General features: G+C 41.0%; 1 protein-coding gene across 1 annotated transcript in view; it reads left to right on the top strand.

Annotated features, from left to right (window-relative positions):
- Positions 1-15,484, top strand: part of AGBL1 (AGBL carboxypeptidase 1) — a 268,424-nt gene that overhangs the window by 51,991 nt on the left and 200,949 nt on the right. Inside the window, exons 7-14 of the mRNA XM_058811454.1 lie at positions 2,451-2,659; positions 7,448-7,613; positions 8,566-8,639; positions 10,712-10,828; positions 11,821-12,422; positions 13,702-13,785; positions 14,815-14,901; positions 15,213-15,361. Of these exons, the coding sequence (XP_058667437.1) occupies positions 2,451-2,659; positions 7,448-7,613; positions 8,566-8,639; positions 10,712-10,828; positions 11,821-12,422; positions 13,702-13,785; positions 14,815-14,901; positions 15,213-15,361 (1,488 nt within the window). The remainder of the gene's footprint in view (positions 1-2,450; positions 2,660-7,447; positions 7,614-8,565; positions 8,640-10,711; positions 10,829-11,820; positions 12,423-13,701; positions 13,786-14,814; positions 14,902-15,212; positions 15,362-15,484) is intronic.

The raw sequence follows: 15,484 nt of genomic DNA, 5'->3' as shown, positions 1-15,484 counted from the left end.
CAAGCTCTGTGTGCTAGAGGCTATAAAAGCCTAGATCTAGTCCAATTTCATCTGTCCCTGAACAGCTCAGGGAAGCTCTGAGTCTGATCTAAATTGTCCCTACCTTATGCTCTCCAACTCTCTTCTTCTTGTCATGTTTTATACACTTATTGACTTTTACAGAGCTTCCTGAGTCATTCTTCAAGGAAGATTGACTGATTTAAGGGGTTAGTCATCCTGCAGGTTAGTAAACATGACAGCTGGTTGAGGATTAACAGGAAATCATGAATAAAATCATTGGGATTGATAAGGGATTCTCAAGCAATTAAAGTTTTCTCACAGAGAGTCATATAGAAAACAGAAATACAGAGTGAAGGTCAGAGGAGGAGGGTGACCTTCTCCTTGCTGATAGCCACTGAGGCTCAGAATGCAGAGTTAATGTGGGTGGTTACCAGCAAAGGGAGGCAATGCTGGAGAGCTGTGTGGGATCCTGGGCAGAGCTGTGTGGGACTGGAATTGCTGTGGGACCAGCAGGTCAGCGCAGGGCTATGACCCCAGGGTGCTGTGAAGGTGCAGAACAGCATTAAAATAAATTGGCAGCCTGGGATGGGGATGCTGGTTGGTGCCAATGGTAGAGAAAATTGCAAGACCAGGCCAGGTAGCAGAAAAACCCTCCAATCCCTTCTTCAGGTAAAGGTTTGCTCATCTACTGCAGAGACGAGACTGAGAGAATGTCGCAGACAACTTTTATAAAAAAATCCTTTCCTTAGGATTTTTTCCTCCTGAGAAGCTGAGAGGCCTCAGGAACAAAATGTGAACATTGATTATCTGCTGCTGTGGAATGAACAGGTAGATCTGTGATTGGTCTCATGTTGGATATTTGTAATTAATGGCCAATCACAGCCCAGCTAACTCGGCTCTCTGTCTGAGCCACAAACCTTTGATATTCATTCCTTTCTATTCTATTCTTAGCCAGCCTTCTGAGATGAAACTTTTTCTTCTATTCTTTTAGTATAGTTTTAATGTAATATATATCATAAAATAATAAATCAAGCCTTCTGAAATATGGAGTCAAATCCTCATCTCTTCCCTCATTCTGGGACCCCAGTGAACACAGTCACAACAGAAGACTTCAATTTAGGTGACTTCTTTCACCTTTCCAATGTCTCCATCTTCTTCATCACTGGGATTAAGGTTTGCTGCTCCTTCCTGTTTATTCCTTCCATGGCTTCTCTTCTTGCTGATTTTCTTCAGGCAGCATCTTCCCATTCTCTCACTTAACCTCTAGCTGCTTCTCCTGTCCTGTGAATCCCCACTGATGGATTTAAAGCTCCAGGTGTGAGAGGCTCCGGCACTTTGTTCAATGAAGTGGAAATGGATTGGAGCCCACCAGCTCTGGTACCAGGAGCCATCTGCTGTGAGCTGCAAGTGCTGATTGCTATTCAGAGAGCTGAGCTCCTGCCTTGCATATGCTACCTGCCCCACAGTTGATTACTGAGCTCCTGACAGCTTTTAATACCTGTCACAGCAAGGGATGTCAGGACCAGTCAGGAAAATTTAGGCTGGCTTGGTTTAAAGGGAGGGAACCTGGGGTCTGGTGTGCCTTCATGTTTGTCCTGAGGGCCAGGGCAAGGAATGCAGGAGGTGAAGGGATGTGTTTTAGAAACTCAGCAGACTTTGTATTATATCACAAGCCCTTATAAACCTTACTTTTTTAAAATATTTTTTGTAATTTTTTTCCCATGCAGTAAAGCCTTTAAACATTACCTGAATGTGACCTTTAAAATCTTGGAGCAAGAGAAAAGAAGACCCAACTGCTATTGCTCATGTTGGTGTTTGCTAATTTTTAAATACTGTGGGTTTCCAGAATCACTTGATTCATGGCTTTCATTATACAGGTGTTTGTGGGAATACATTTAGAATTTAAAAGTAATTTCTCTGGCTGTGGCAGGACTGTACAGCCACAAGGTTTTTGAGTTCGTTGATCTCAGCAAGGTGTTCTCTCAGGACTGAAGTGCAGCACTGTGGTGAAGATTTTATGCTGTTGACTACTCTTACTTCATTCATCTTTTCTCATTCCTCAGGAGCTTTGGTAGTTTCAGGAAATCTTGTGGTGCTGCAACTGGAATTAGGTTTATTAGCACTTGGAAGGAGATACAGGCTTATGGTTTGGTTCATCTGGAGGGTTCCTGTTTCCAGACAGGACACTGTTGTGGGTTGTATTTTTTTTTTTTTGTTTTTTTTTTTTTTTTTTGTTTGTTTTTTTTTTTTTTTTTTCTGATATTGTTTCAAGAACATAGGTCATGCTTAGCAAATAACATTTTAAATAATAAAAAAAGGTAGAAATTTATATTTTTTGAAACTGAGACCGTTAAGCCAGAATGAGTAGGCGTTGAAATCTGAGCTCAATCACTGAGTAGCCCCAATTACCAAACAGAAGGACTTTAATTGAGCATTTCTCTCCTTTTCAGAGTCCAACAGCCGCCGAGCAGTGAACAGAGGCTACCTGGGGGAATTGCTGAGGCTCTACCAGGACTGGCACCGCAATGATGTCTCCAACAACTACATTTACATCCGCAGGGGCCTCCTGCTCTGCCTGAAGTACATCACCAATATCCAGCTGGGCAGGGAGACTTTCCTTGGTTCCCGGGGAATGGAGATTCTCTTTACAAGTGTGCAGGTAAATGGTGCTTTTTGTGTTTAAATGAGGTGATTTAGTGGTTAGGGCTGGGTTCTGCATCCCACTGCAGGAAATTCCATTGTTATATAAATTCAGGATAGGACATATAAATGAAAAAAATGATTACATGAAGAACTATTGACTTTTACACAGTTAGTACTTTAGAAAAGCTGAAATGTTTCAGTTTTAAACAAATCTTAATTCCTATGGGAATTCTAGTTCATGCTTTTAGTGCTTCTTTTCTCTTTCCCTGTGCATCCTGCTGCCTGCTTAGACTTCTTCTCCTGAAGAATAATGCAATATCTCTATAGGGGAATTGCTTAGGTCTTTTGTGAGATTTTCCTTTACAATAACCAGATAATTCCACTCAATTAGCCTTTTAAACAAAATGCTCATTTAGCTAAGCCTTTCCTAATGAGAAACATCCATCAACAGTTTTTCGGGAGGTGAAATTTTAATCTTGTGAAACGTTATTGAGAGAGAAAGATGCCCATGGTCCTGTGGATGGGATGCCTATAAGGTACAGAAAAGGCAGGCACAAAACAGTGAGAGTTTCCTCAGTCTCTCAGCTTCTTTTGCTTGCTTTGAACTTAGAGAAAATCACCTGTGTGATTCCCTAGGAGTGTTTCCATTGTCATTCTTACTGGCTATGCATTATCTCACTCTAGAACCATCAGAAAGAAAACCTGTCTCCATCCCCCTTAAAAAAACATCCATTGCCTTATGATTCAGTGTGTTTTTCTTCCCCTTCTCCATCACTGTCACGAAGGATTCTTCTGTGAGTCATTTCTTGCCAGCAGCCTTTGGGAGAATTCTGGAATTTTCCCTTCACTTTCTTCATGAAGAATTGACCTTTTCTCCAGGTAGGATGAGGTGGCCAGAGCCAGCAGACCTCCCAAGGGATTGGCCTCTGTCAATGAGAAGTCCCTGGTCTGAAGAAACGTGAATAGGGTGGATGGAAGGAGCTGCTGAGGGTGGATGGAAGGAGCTGCTGAGGGTGGATGCTCCCTCTCCAGAGCCTCCCATGAAGCTTTCTGAGCTAACACCTCCTGATAGCTCAGCCTGGAGCAGCTCCATGGCAAGTGCAACCGTGGGGTCACCTTGGGTGCACAAACAGGACATGGCATCCTAAGGCTCCAGTAAACACTGAAAATGCTAATCCTTCCAAAGGTCAGAAGTGGAGCAGAAATGACAGCTTCAGGGGCCTCCAGTTTGCTTTTTTTCCCAGTGTGTGCTATTAGGGAGACCTTGGACAAGAAATAACCAAGGTTAATAGATTCAAAGCTCGATATTCTCTCACTGCTTCTTTGGGATATTGTCAGTCTTGCAGTGTCTCTCCAAAACATGAAGTGTTGGCAAGAGTCTGGCAGCCCTAGGAGATCTCACTCATGCTCTTCCCTATCTAACCTGAGGTAGAGGCTGCTGCTGCCACAAAAATCTTCATAATTTTCATGAGAGAAAGATAGGAAATCTTGTCTCCTGAGACAGACAACAGGCTGTAGCAAGAGGGAAAGAGATGAAGACAGGACAAGACAACTCCTGTTTTGGGAAGCAATGACTCTGTGTATGGACACTATTTTAGTGCCTTTAGGGAATGCACTGGCTCTGGTGATTAACCTGGACCAGACTGTGAGCAGCTAATGAGATTTTTAAGGTGTTAAAATCTGGGTAGAAAAGTTCTGCTGAAACTTCTTAAGGTTTGTTTGGTTGGTTTTTTGTTTTTCTTATATGCACATATCTGTTGAAATGAAAATAATTTTGCCAAGATGGGTTTGTTTTAAACTCCAGTGGAAATTCTATTTACAAGGCTAGTTTTCAATTGAAACCTCTGTGGCTGCCTATTGTCCGGGCTGATGGACAGATGAAATACCTGAGCTTTTAATAGCCCTTAAGCTTATTTCTTTACAGGAGGAGCCAATAGTTCAAAAACTGTCACCTCACATAGATTAGTAGTGACTGCTACTCAATTTGCAGAGAGTTTAGAGATATTTTAGGGGAATTTAGAGGTATTTTGAATTCTACTCCTACCCGGAATAAAAAATAATTATAGATAATGAAATCATTCATGGAAAGGAAGTACTTTCTGTTCCCATTCCCTTTTCCTAGCTGCACTTTGATTTTCCTGACAGTTAAATGGTATATTCACATTAGCATTGTCTGGTTTTGTGTGCAGTGACAGAGCTGCCTACTCTGAGACAAGAAAACAGGTTTCTGTGTGCTTTAGGAGATACTGCTGCATGGAACGTTATCTTGATAGTTTATCACTTTTCCATCTGGTTTTTAAGCTTGCCTTGTTCCTCTTCAGCCTCCCCTACTACTGTAGGATAATATTATCCTATATTCCACTCTGTTTGCCAGTAGGAGCATCAATCAGCATCACTATCTGTTGTCTTACTGTCATATTGAAACCTCCTTTTTTTTTTCCCCTATATATCACATGCCATAATATCTGTGCTATTTCAGATTCAGTGGAGAAAAGATTGTGTGGAGATTAAAAAGCAGATCTGAATCCAGGTTAGCCTCACATGAGTTTTTCTGAGCTAAGGATTTACTCTTCCCTCATTCACATTATCCCACCACAAAACAAATGGGATAGCTTACAGAGCAGTCTCCTGTCTGCCTCCCAGGTGTCAGTAAAAAGGGCTTTTCCAATACACTGATGTAATCATTTCCAGCCATTTGTAAACAGTGTTACCTCAGAATCTGAGAGCACTTTATGAGCAGTAATGAAAACAGTCCCACAAATTCCCTCTAAGGTATCTGAAGGCTTGTTTGCACTTGTGAGCTAATTTGCTGCACAGAAAAATGACTTCCAAATAGCATCACTGAGTAACTCCATCACTGAGTAACTCCACGTGTTGAAATTCATTGTCTGGATGAACATGCCTTGGTCTTGACTATTTAAATTCACTTGGCAATGAATTAAGGAGGTTGTCCCAAGGCAGGCAATTAAACAGTCCTGCATTCACTGTTTGAGCAAAAACAGATCAGTTTTAGTAAACTAAAACTATAGTAGACTGTTGAGAATATTAGCTTGTTCCCACATGTAGACAAACTTTCCTAATCTTTCCTTTAATAACAAGCAAACAAAGGCAACCATATGAAGGAGTGAATAAATTGAAACAGAAATAGAAACCAGTTCTCCTTGGTGTTTGCTCTACCCATAATAAAACTTTCCTTGGAGATGCTTTCATAATTTTCTTTTCTCTCCCCCTAGTTCCAAACAGCCAGAGAACCAGAAATACATATTAAAATTCTTGTAGTGAGTCTTGTAAGCATGTCAGCTTTAGATGATTTTTTCTAGCCTCCCTACAGGAATCCTGGTTAATCCCACTGAATCTTATAATGCCATTCAATCATACATGAGAAAACAGTGAAATCCTCCCCAACCAAAAGAACCCCAGTACAGCCATTTTCCTGTTCCTGGTTATAATAAAGTACTTTATCACAGAATCATTTAGATTGGAAAAGGCCTTTAAGATTGAATCTAGTCATTAACCCCACATTCTCAAGTCCACCACTAAACAGTGTCACCTTTTGCTAGAAGGAGATGAGGTTAGTCAGGCAGAACCTGTGATCCAATGGTCATTTTATGGGGTTTTTTTTACATTGTTTTGGCCCTCTGCTTGGTTCTGCTGAATGCTTGGATTGTCTGTTAGGTTTTTTTTTTGTCCAGCCCAAATGCTGACTATGGGCTATCAGGCAATGACATGAAGCATCTGTTCTGCCCTCTTGGATGTTCCATTTTATCTCTACCTCAGGGATGAGAAATCATGAAATGGCAGTAGAAGGTATTGCAATACTTCTCTTTTGCCTTGTAGCATATTCATGATGCTTATTTAAGTTGCATTCCCGTTCTGATGAGCTCAGTCTTAGTTCCAAACCACTGAAGAAAACACGCTGAGAGGCAGAGTGAAAATTGTGAATTTGGGTAGAATTCTGCACTTATGACTCACTCTGATGGAGGCTGTGCTTTGGGTGTGCTGCATTTGGGCAAATCCAAGGGGCTGGGTTTTCTGAGAATTGCACCCATTGGTTTTAATCAACTTTACATTTGTGCAGCATTATAATTCCTTTATCCAAACTCCCTAACTCTGTTCTATTGAAGACATACACTGTGATGTATGAAGACATACATCATTTCTATGATGTCTCAGGGGGTCTTTCTTTAGTTCTGTGGGGATTTTGGTTTGTTTTCTTTGCAACAAAAGTCTGAGGAGATCACTTGCACAACAGTACAACAAAAATACAAACTATTCTGTGTCTTCCAAGTCCACCTGAGCTCTAAAAAATCTTTACATGTCTATTCCCTCCTCTGGATTATAGCAAAAGAAATTCTGGCATACTGCAGTTGTTAATTATTTTATGATTAGGTAATATATAGTGATCTTTCAGAATAGCTCTTGGGCCTAATGATTTAACCACAGAGAACAGAGTACAGTGAGGGAGTGTATTCTCTCTGAGAAGACATTGTGTATCCTGAATACACTGAAATAGTGGTGTTAACTCTGTTAGTTTATCTCTGTGAGTTTTGGTATGATTCTGGGTGTAGTTGTGCTGAAGCTGCAGACGCACAGATTTTGGCATGTTTTGGCAGCCAAAACATACACACGACAAGACTTTTTCAAGAGCAAACCTGTAAGTTTTATAGGACTGGAAAACCAAGATTATGATGTTTTGCTGCAGTTTATGGGTGTGAATCCTGGGTGGTGAAGGGAATTATGTTCACACCAGAAGAGGGGCTGTTGTAAAAGACTATTCTTAATGTAATTCTCCTTTGTTTCCTAGGACTGTTTATCTTGTAAAAATCTGGATCCTATCATAACTACTGCGACTCACATTCTGAGAAAGTGCTATCCCAAGGAGCATCTGCCTGTGGTGACTGTAAGGAGTTCCTATTCCTTCCCTCTTCCTGGGAATGCCAGTGCTGAACCTCCATGTGAGGGATCTGAAGGTAAATAACTAAAGGGTGGAGTTCAGAAGGAGGAAGAGGAGCACGACATGAGAATTAAGTGTGGGATCTGGGAAAGGGAGACTTGGCATAATCCTGAGGTTTACAGTTAAAATTAATGTGATAACCTACAGTGTCACTCAGTAGGGAAAAAATACTCCTAGATCTTCTTGAAGCTGCAAGGGTCTGTTTGGAGAATAAATGAGAGAAGATGTAACGGAGCAAAGAAAAGGGAAAATATTATTCTATTATCCAAAAAATGAAGGAGCAGAGTGGGTATAGCAGAGGCTGGAATGCCATTGCTCCTCAGTAGCAGATAGAGATGTAATTGTGCCTGTGCATTGGCTGCTTGGGGGGTAAAAACTGCCCTGCAGCTTTTTCAGTAAAGAATGGCAAGAATTATTATTCTTTTTCCTTTCTAAAGTAAAAGCAGGCAGCAGTCAGGCTGCATGAGTAAAAGATGGGAGCTCTTGCTGGAAAGCAGAGCTCAAGCACAGGCAGCACAGCCACTCTGCAGAAAAGGCTCCATGACACACAGAAGCAATTTTTGCTACGTTCAATTTTGTGTGGAAGATGCTGAAATACTGTAACAATCATAGCAGTAAAACACCCTAATCTAGATAATACAGATTAAGAGCATCCTGTAATATCATTGCAGCCAAGCAGAAAATCTCTGTATTGCTTTGTAAAATGAGTTGGATCCATATCATGGGGACATTTGTCATGGTTTTGAAAGGCAGCGCCTGAGTCCAAGAGAACAGAGCTTTAAAACCTGGGTGAATTAGTGCCAAATTCATTTATATGAGATTAACAAATGGGATTTGCTTTAATCAGGGTTGTGCTGGGTTGTGGACTGTGTGGCACACATAGAAGAATTTACATGTATTTCTCTTTGGGGTATGAGAGGGATATTGGGTTGAACACCTTTGTCTCTGTCTCCTTCCTACTTCTGCAGGTGACAGTGACAGTGAAGGAGAGGAAGAGGATGAAAAAGACTGGGATAATGAGGATGTGGAGAGTAAAGAGGAAGTAGGTATACAAGCCATAGTTCCCATAATTATCTGCATACTGGAAAATAAAACTTATTGTTGTCACCCTTTGACACCCTGAAAGACTGTCTAAGCAGAGAACGTAGATGTTCATGTGGTCCCACGTGAACCCACTACATGGATAATGGGAGGATACTTGAAAAAAGGAAAGGAGAATGCACTGACTTTCACTAAAAAGTGCCCTGCATTTATTCTATTCATTGTCATGCTTGTCACCCAGGGTGGAGGGGGTTTGATGACTCCTCTGCTCCTGCACAGACTCTGCCCAGAATCACATCCACAGTCAGGGATAAATGGTGGATCTTTGATCCGCCCAGCATATGCCAGGAAAATGGCACTTAGGGGAAATTGATTTATCATCCAGGAAAGGCTAACCCTCTCTTTATTCCCATATCAGAGCATATTTGGGCTGTGCAGCTACCCTGAGGAAAAGGCTAGTTCTTTTAAGCCACAGCTGGTGCATTTGAACCTATATTCCTTCTTTATTTGCTGCTGCACACAGATAAATAATACAATGAATTATTCAATACTTCTCTGAATTCTCCCTTAGCACTCTCCCTTTAGTGGCCTAACTGGCAAAAAAAAAAACCTTCTACCAGCTGATGATGAGGGTGCAAACTTTTCTGTTGTGAAAATACAAACTAGCTCATATGCAAATGTGAAGTAGTGGATGCTGCTAATAAGTCTTATCCACATAAAGTAGCTTGGGAAAGCAAATTAAAGAAATGAAGTTGCAAATATGGTCTAATTAGAAATGATTGAGACTTCTGTGAAAGGGAGTTCTCATTACTTGCCCTGTCTTTTTCTCCTCAAATATTAAACTGATGTCACCCAGTAAAAAAAGGAAGTTAAACCCCCCACACATTATCTGAGTGTCCTAACTTGCCCCTGTCTGGATGTTTTTATCTGACTATTAGAGCTCGTCAAGATGCTCATTAGGAATAAGGCTCGTAATGGATTTATCTCCTTCTTTAATTAGTTATTCATTCAGTAACAGCTCCTCTATGCTTCTGAACTATTTCATTATTCATAAGGATTTACCAAGTAGATGTAAGCAGTTTTGGGGTTGCCTTTTTTTTTTTTTTTTTTTTTTGCCCAAGAGCTTATTCTGCATATGAGTTTTAAATACTGTTTGTCTGGTTTGCTGGTCATATATCTCCTGTAAAAAACCTTGCTAAAGGGAAAGCAAGCAGGGAATGGATAATGAACTTTCAGCTTATCCTTTTTTTTTTTTTTTTTTTTTTTTTTTTTTGGTTTAAGATCTTTTGCACAATGTTTGCTGGTATTGATGTGACTTGTAAACATTTTCACAGCAACATAACACATATCCATGCATGCTAGCAGCACCAACCAAACTGAAACTTGGCTCTACCCTTCCATCAGGAGCTGTTTAGAGCTCTGTGAAAATAAAAATCACCACATCAACCATCTATTCTTTTCCATCCAAAATTTGAAGCTTCTTATGCATCAGTACGCTCTCAGTGGCAAATCCTTTTCAACTGAGCTCATGTTTCTGGCAGGTCCTCACTGCCTTTTCATCTCTGCCCAAAACTCTTCAGGCTCTGCTTTGTGACCCAAGTGTGGCTCAGGGTTTGAAATGCCATGGGCACTGGTGCATTCAGGCAATTTTACTATTTTTTCTTTTTATAACGGCTTTGGAAATGAATCTATTTGTCAGGAGCAAATAATTTCTTTGATGGCATTTGGTGGGACACAGACTTGTTGAATTATTTGAATAATGCTGTAATGTAATGCCCAGTCATCAAGGCCATGTCTCCATCCTTTCCTCTTGCTCCAACTTTTCCTGGTGTTTTTGTTTGTTTGTTTGTTTTATTTTGGAGGTTTTTGGGGTTTTTATGATATAATAGCTGAATGCTTGACACAGTTTGGCTTTGGTTCTCACCTCTGATGTGGGTGAGGCTGCACATTAATGCACAGCAGCCTTTGACTGTGAAAGTTTCAGACACTGTTTTTATCCTCAATTCACTGATGGCTGAGATCATCTCATGGGGCAGGTGTAATACACGTGCTTTTCTAATTCTGCTTTTGTAGGATTGTGACTTGGAGACAGATGTGAATAAATTGAGGTCAAGGCCTGTGCTTGACAGGCCAGAACAAGAGCTTGAAAAATATGAAGCTCTGTGTGCAGAACTTTTCCAGAATTTTCAGGTATGATTGTAGTGCAGTTTCCTTTATTTGTAAATATTCCATAATTTAAGAAATACTTGAAAGGGACCATTGACAAGAGCTAGACAAGGCTATTTCAAAAGTGAACCTGTAAGTCTTACAGGACTAGAAAGCCAAAGATTATGACTTTTTGCAGGAGTTCATAGGTGTGAATCATGAGTGAAAAAGGAATGATGTTTGATGCACATTTGTCTGGGTGTAGATTAAGTAAGCACTGTTGAATCAATTGCCACATGAGAAATCTGTCAGATAATTTGTATCCTTGCTGGCAATTTCAACAGCAATATCAAAATCAGAATGAGATGTGAAAAGCAAATACTGTCAACTAGTGGTTTGAAGGAAGAGGAGATTGCACTGCTGCTGAATGAAATGAACAGTTCAAATATTTTTTTTTCCAGTGATGCTTGGGACAAAAACAAAAAAAGGAATATTGCACTTATTACAAGTTTTGGAATTTAGAAGATTCGAAAACCCTGTTTCAAAAGTGAATCTGAAAAAGATCTCTGAGTTAATCTCTGTATCTCCTGTACACAGAATATTGTGATACTGATTGTGACCATAAGTAGCCAAATGGGATTAAACCATACTCCTGCATGAAGGTGGGGGTGGAATTTTGCATGACAGATTGGCCACCTTAACCCTCCTGTAACATTTATAGTTAAAAAAAATGCCTTGCAAAATATCTTCCCTTCTTTGTTTGAATGATTTTTTTTTTTTTGGTTGAGTCATCTGGGCAAATCATTTCCAATCAGAGCCTTTTGGTTTCTGAGGATTTCTGTAGAAACAGCTTTGTGGATAGAGAAATGCTGGCAGGTGGTCCATGCACTGATTTTGCTCTGGCTGTTTTATTGGTTGAGTACAGTTTTGGGAGATGTGTAAATATTTCCTCTTTTCCCCCTTGAAAGGTTTCCTCTGGAAGGAGGCACAATCTGTCTGTAGTTTCTTTCAATTTCTTCTGCTTTTTAAATTTAAAGGAGCTTGAATTTGAGTCTGAGGAAAAGAAGAGCTTGGAGGACAGGACTGAGAGTCTTCCCTCTGCTCCCTCTCATTTCATTCCAAGTGCTACTTCTGTGAAGCATCCAAACTGCAGATGGAGAAACCAAAGTGTCACAGAGATGGGACCAGATCCAGGAGAACAGGATTTCAAAGTCCCATTGCAGAGCTGGAGAAAGAAGGAGGAATGCATATGGGATAAGAATGACGAAAATAGAGACATTGCTGAAAAAGCCCGGGATAAAGAATTCTGTGAGGAGGGAGATCCAGCCAGGAGTCATGTGTTTGCTTTGTGCTCTCTCCTAAAAGATTCTGCTTGGTACAAAAAGGTGTTTTACCCTCACTGTGAGGCCTCGATCGATCCTAGTCCTGAAGGGAGGCTGGAGAGCTCCGATCTGGTTAGAAACCTTCTGGAGAAACACCGAATGGATATCCCATTCCACAGCCCTTGTTTCTATGCAGCCAGGGCCCAATGTGTGAAGTCCATCCCAGGCTACAGAGAGCTGGCATTCCCGGATTTCTGGGGTCACCAGCCACCTCCTTACAGCAAGCCCGTGCTGGAGCGCAAGCATGGGCTCCAAAGGTGATGGTGCTTTAAACTGGGGACCAAGCTGAGAGCTCCTGGGCTCAAAACTGGCTTATGTAGGTTCTGAACAGCTCTGAATGCCTTAGGAATTTATTGAACTAATTATTTTGCTGCCCAATTATGTGCCTCAACTGATAGATAAATTCATCAATAATGGGAAGCTTAGATGGGAATCTAAGCTGGGTTGTGAATCTATGACCTTGTTAGGACACAAATGAGAACAAGTCCATTTTAGAGATGGAGAAGCCTCTGTGTCCTTGTGAGATATGTTTTTATCTTCAATCTTACTCTTTATTCAGCCACTTTACTGCTTGCATCATTGGTCCCACCTGATTCTTCCAGGGAAAATCCTATCTGTCCTTTCAGAAAGGATGTTTCATTATTTAGGTGCTCAGATGAGTGGGGAGCTGTGTTTTGAAAATGTGCTGGGAGATAAAGCTCTTAATTACAGTTTTTTGGCTTGACCTAGGTCTATATGCAATGACTTTATATTTCTTTTTAGTGGTGTAGGGGATTATTAACAGGCAGCAAAGATGGTGGGTTCTATGCTAAACTTTAGAGTTGATCAACTAATGTAATTTGTTAAAACCACTGATTTCTGATTGCTAGGAGAATTACTCTTTCTGCAGTAAATATATGAGCTAGAAATCTTGTTTAGAGCGAAAATCACTCTACCATCTTCTTGCACTGTTGCTCAAAATGCTCTGCTTTTATGGCTACAACAACATGTGTAACTGTATGGCTGAAGTGGGACTAATCATATCATGCTTCAAGGCATAACATGATTCCTTCAAAGGTTAGGAAGAAAATCTGGTATTCTACATTTGATCATCTTCAGGGATCAGAGAAGCTCTGTTTAATAATGAGTAGAAATCAGCTTGACTTGCAGTCAATATTCACTTTGAGTCAGACTAGTAGGTTTGTAAGTAATGGTAGATATTTCCTCACAGGGTAAGACTGGCTGCTTGGGGGTTGGCATTGACTGGGAAGAACTGAGGATAAATCAAATTTGACACAATCCAGTAGTAAAAAATAATCTTCCAGAATCAGTCATTTAACCCAAAAGGCAACTTGTAATGGGGATGGAGCAGAAGTGTTCTCACGATGGGAAAAAAAAGTTCACCTGGAATTACCACATGGAAGCCCTTTCCAGTCCTTAAAAAGAATTTCCTACAAGAAATTCTCTATATTTCTTCTTTCTCTATATTGATACTCTATATCAATATTTCTCACACTGTCACTACAATTTTCTGATTTGCTGCTTTCTTTTTCCCAGAGACAAAGTCCTTGATGATGTTCGCCGCCTAATCCAGCCGGGGGATGTGATAGGAAGAACTGTGTTTGATTTAGATGATCCCAGGTGGGTGCCTTAAATTGAGTGCTGCAACCAGGGGCACTGTCAGTGCTGTCACTGAGCTCAGTTTACTTGATCAGCTCTGATAAAGGCAAAGTAGCAGGAGGTATAGGCCTAACAGAGACAATATCCAGGAGGGGTAGATTGTTTCTAGGTGACTCCAGGGAAAGGATTTGTTGTGGAAGCCACTGGAGCAGGAAATCATCAGAACTTTTAGACAGAACAAGAAAATCCATACATCAAAGGGACTGTGGGTTGTCCCTGGATCTGTCTGCGTTGCATGCAGTGATTTGGAGCAGAGGTGAAGATCAGTGCTGAGAACTGTAGTGACAAATCCAGCTTCTCCACCCCCTGTGGCAGAATTTCCCATGGAGTGTCTGCACAGCCAGTGCCACAGGCTGTAGATGTACCCTGTTTCATGAGTGTGACACTCACACAGCACTTCAAAAGCACCCCTCAAACATCTGGCCTTGTGAAAGCTTTAAGCACTCAGCTATGGTCTGTGGGAAGGTGTAGCACTGAGCAGTGGAGAGGGTCCCAAATTTAAAGAAATTGCATTCAGAGGAAGGATAGGTGAATTGGAGAACATTCTTTGGAGCAGAAAAGAGGTGAGAGTTTGAGGTAGGAGAAAGTTATGAAGTTGCTTAGGATTAATTTAAGGGTTTCTAAGCAGTTGGAGAAAGAAACTCTACAGATGGAGGAGTAAATATAGAATAATTGTATAAAGTGGCCTTCTGCAATTAATTAAATAATAGAAATAGTCCAGTGGGAAAGTAACTGGAATAAAGAAAGCAAACGGGAACAGTGACAAAAGAGAGTATTGGGAAAAGGGAAGATATGATTTAGAATTACTAAGCAAGAGTAGAGGAAAGCTGCATTGGATAGGAAGGTTATGGATTTGCTCACCTCCTCTCTCTTTGCAGGGTCTTGCTTATTAAAAAAATATTAAAGCATATTTTAGCATATAGAAGGTGCTGGGGAAGGCTTGTCTTTGAAGCAATCAGCTACAGGTGTCCTTGCTCTGCTTTCCAGCAGTCTGTCAAGCCCAGCTGCTCCCGGCTGTCTGACATTTTTCTCCAAGTTTGAGTCGGGAAACCTTCGGAAGGCGATCCAAGTGCGTGAGTAAGTACCCCTGCACAGTGTCCCAGCGTGGCATGGTGGCCTTCTCCTGGCCCTGCAAAGGGTCAGCCAGGGAAGCAGGCTAGAATGATGTGGAGCTTGTTATGCCTTCTAACACTTGGATGTCACAGAAGGAACATGATTAAGAAAACAGAGCTCAAAATGTTTTGACTATTATACTGTGAGTATTTAATGGTGTTTGATGGTGATGCTTACAAAGTATCAATCAATTTGACTGCATAGCCTGCTGTCAGCGTGTTCAGTGGCAGACAGGGGGTGTTCACGGCCACTGCTTTTATTATTTTCCTTCACAGGTTTGAGTATGACCTCATTATGAATGCAGATGTGAACAGCAGCCAGCACCACCAGTGGTTCTACTTCGAGGTCCGTGACATGAAGCCGGCGGTTCCCTATCGCTTCAACATCATCAACTGTGAGAAGCTCAACAGCCAGTTTAATTATGGTATGAGCCTTTGGGGAACTGGAGCAGCCTTCTCTTCACAAGAATATCTTTTTAGTGCCATAAAGGTTTCAGACTCTCTGTGTCTATAAGGGAGACTGTAAATTCAGTCTGCCCAGAAGTCCA

Source organism: Ammospiza caudacuta, chromosome 10, assembly GCF_027887145.1.
Source record: "Ammospiza caudacuta isolate bAmmCau1 chromosome 10, bAmmCau1.pri, whole genome shotgun sequence".
NCBI lineage: Eukaryota > Metazoa > Chordata > Aves > Passeriformes > Passerellidae > Ammospiza > Ammospiza caudacuta.
The sequence above is the reverse complement of the archived record's forward strand: the minus strand, read 5'-3'. Positions and strand labels throughout refer to the sequence as shown.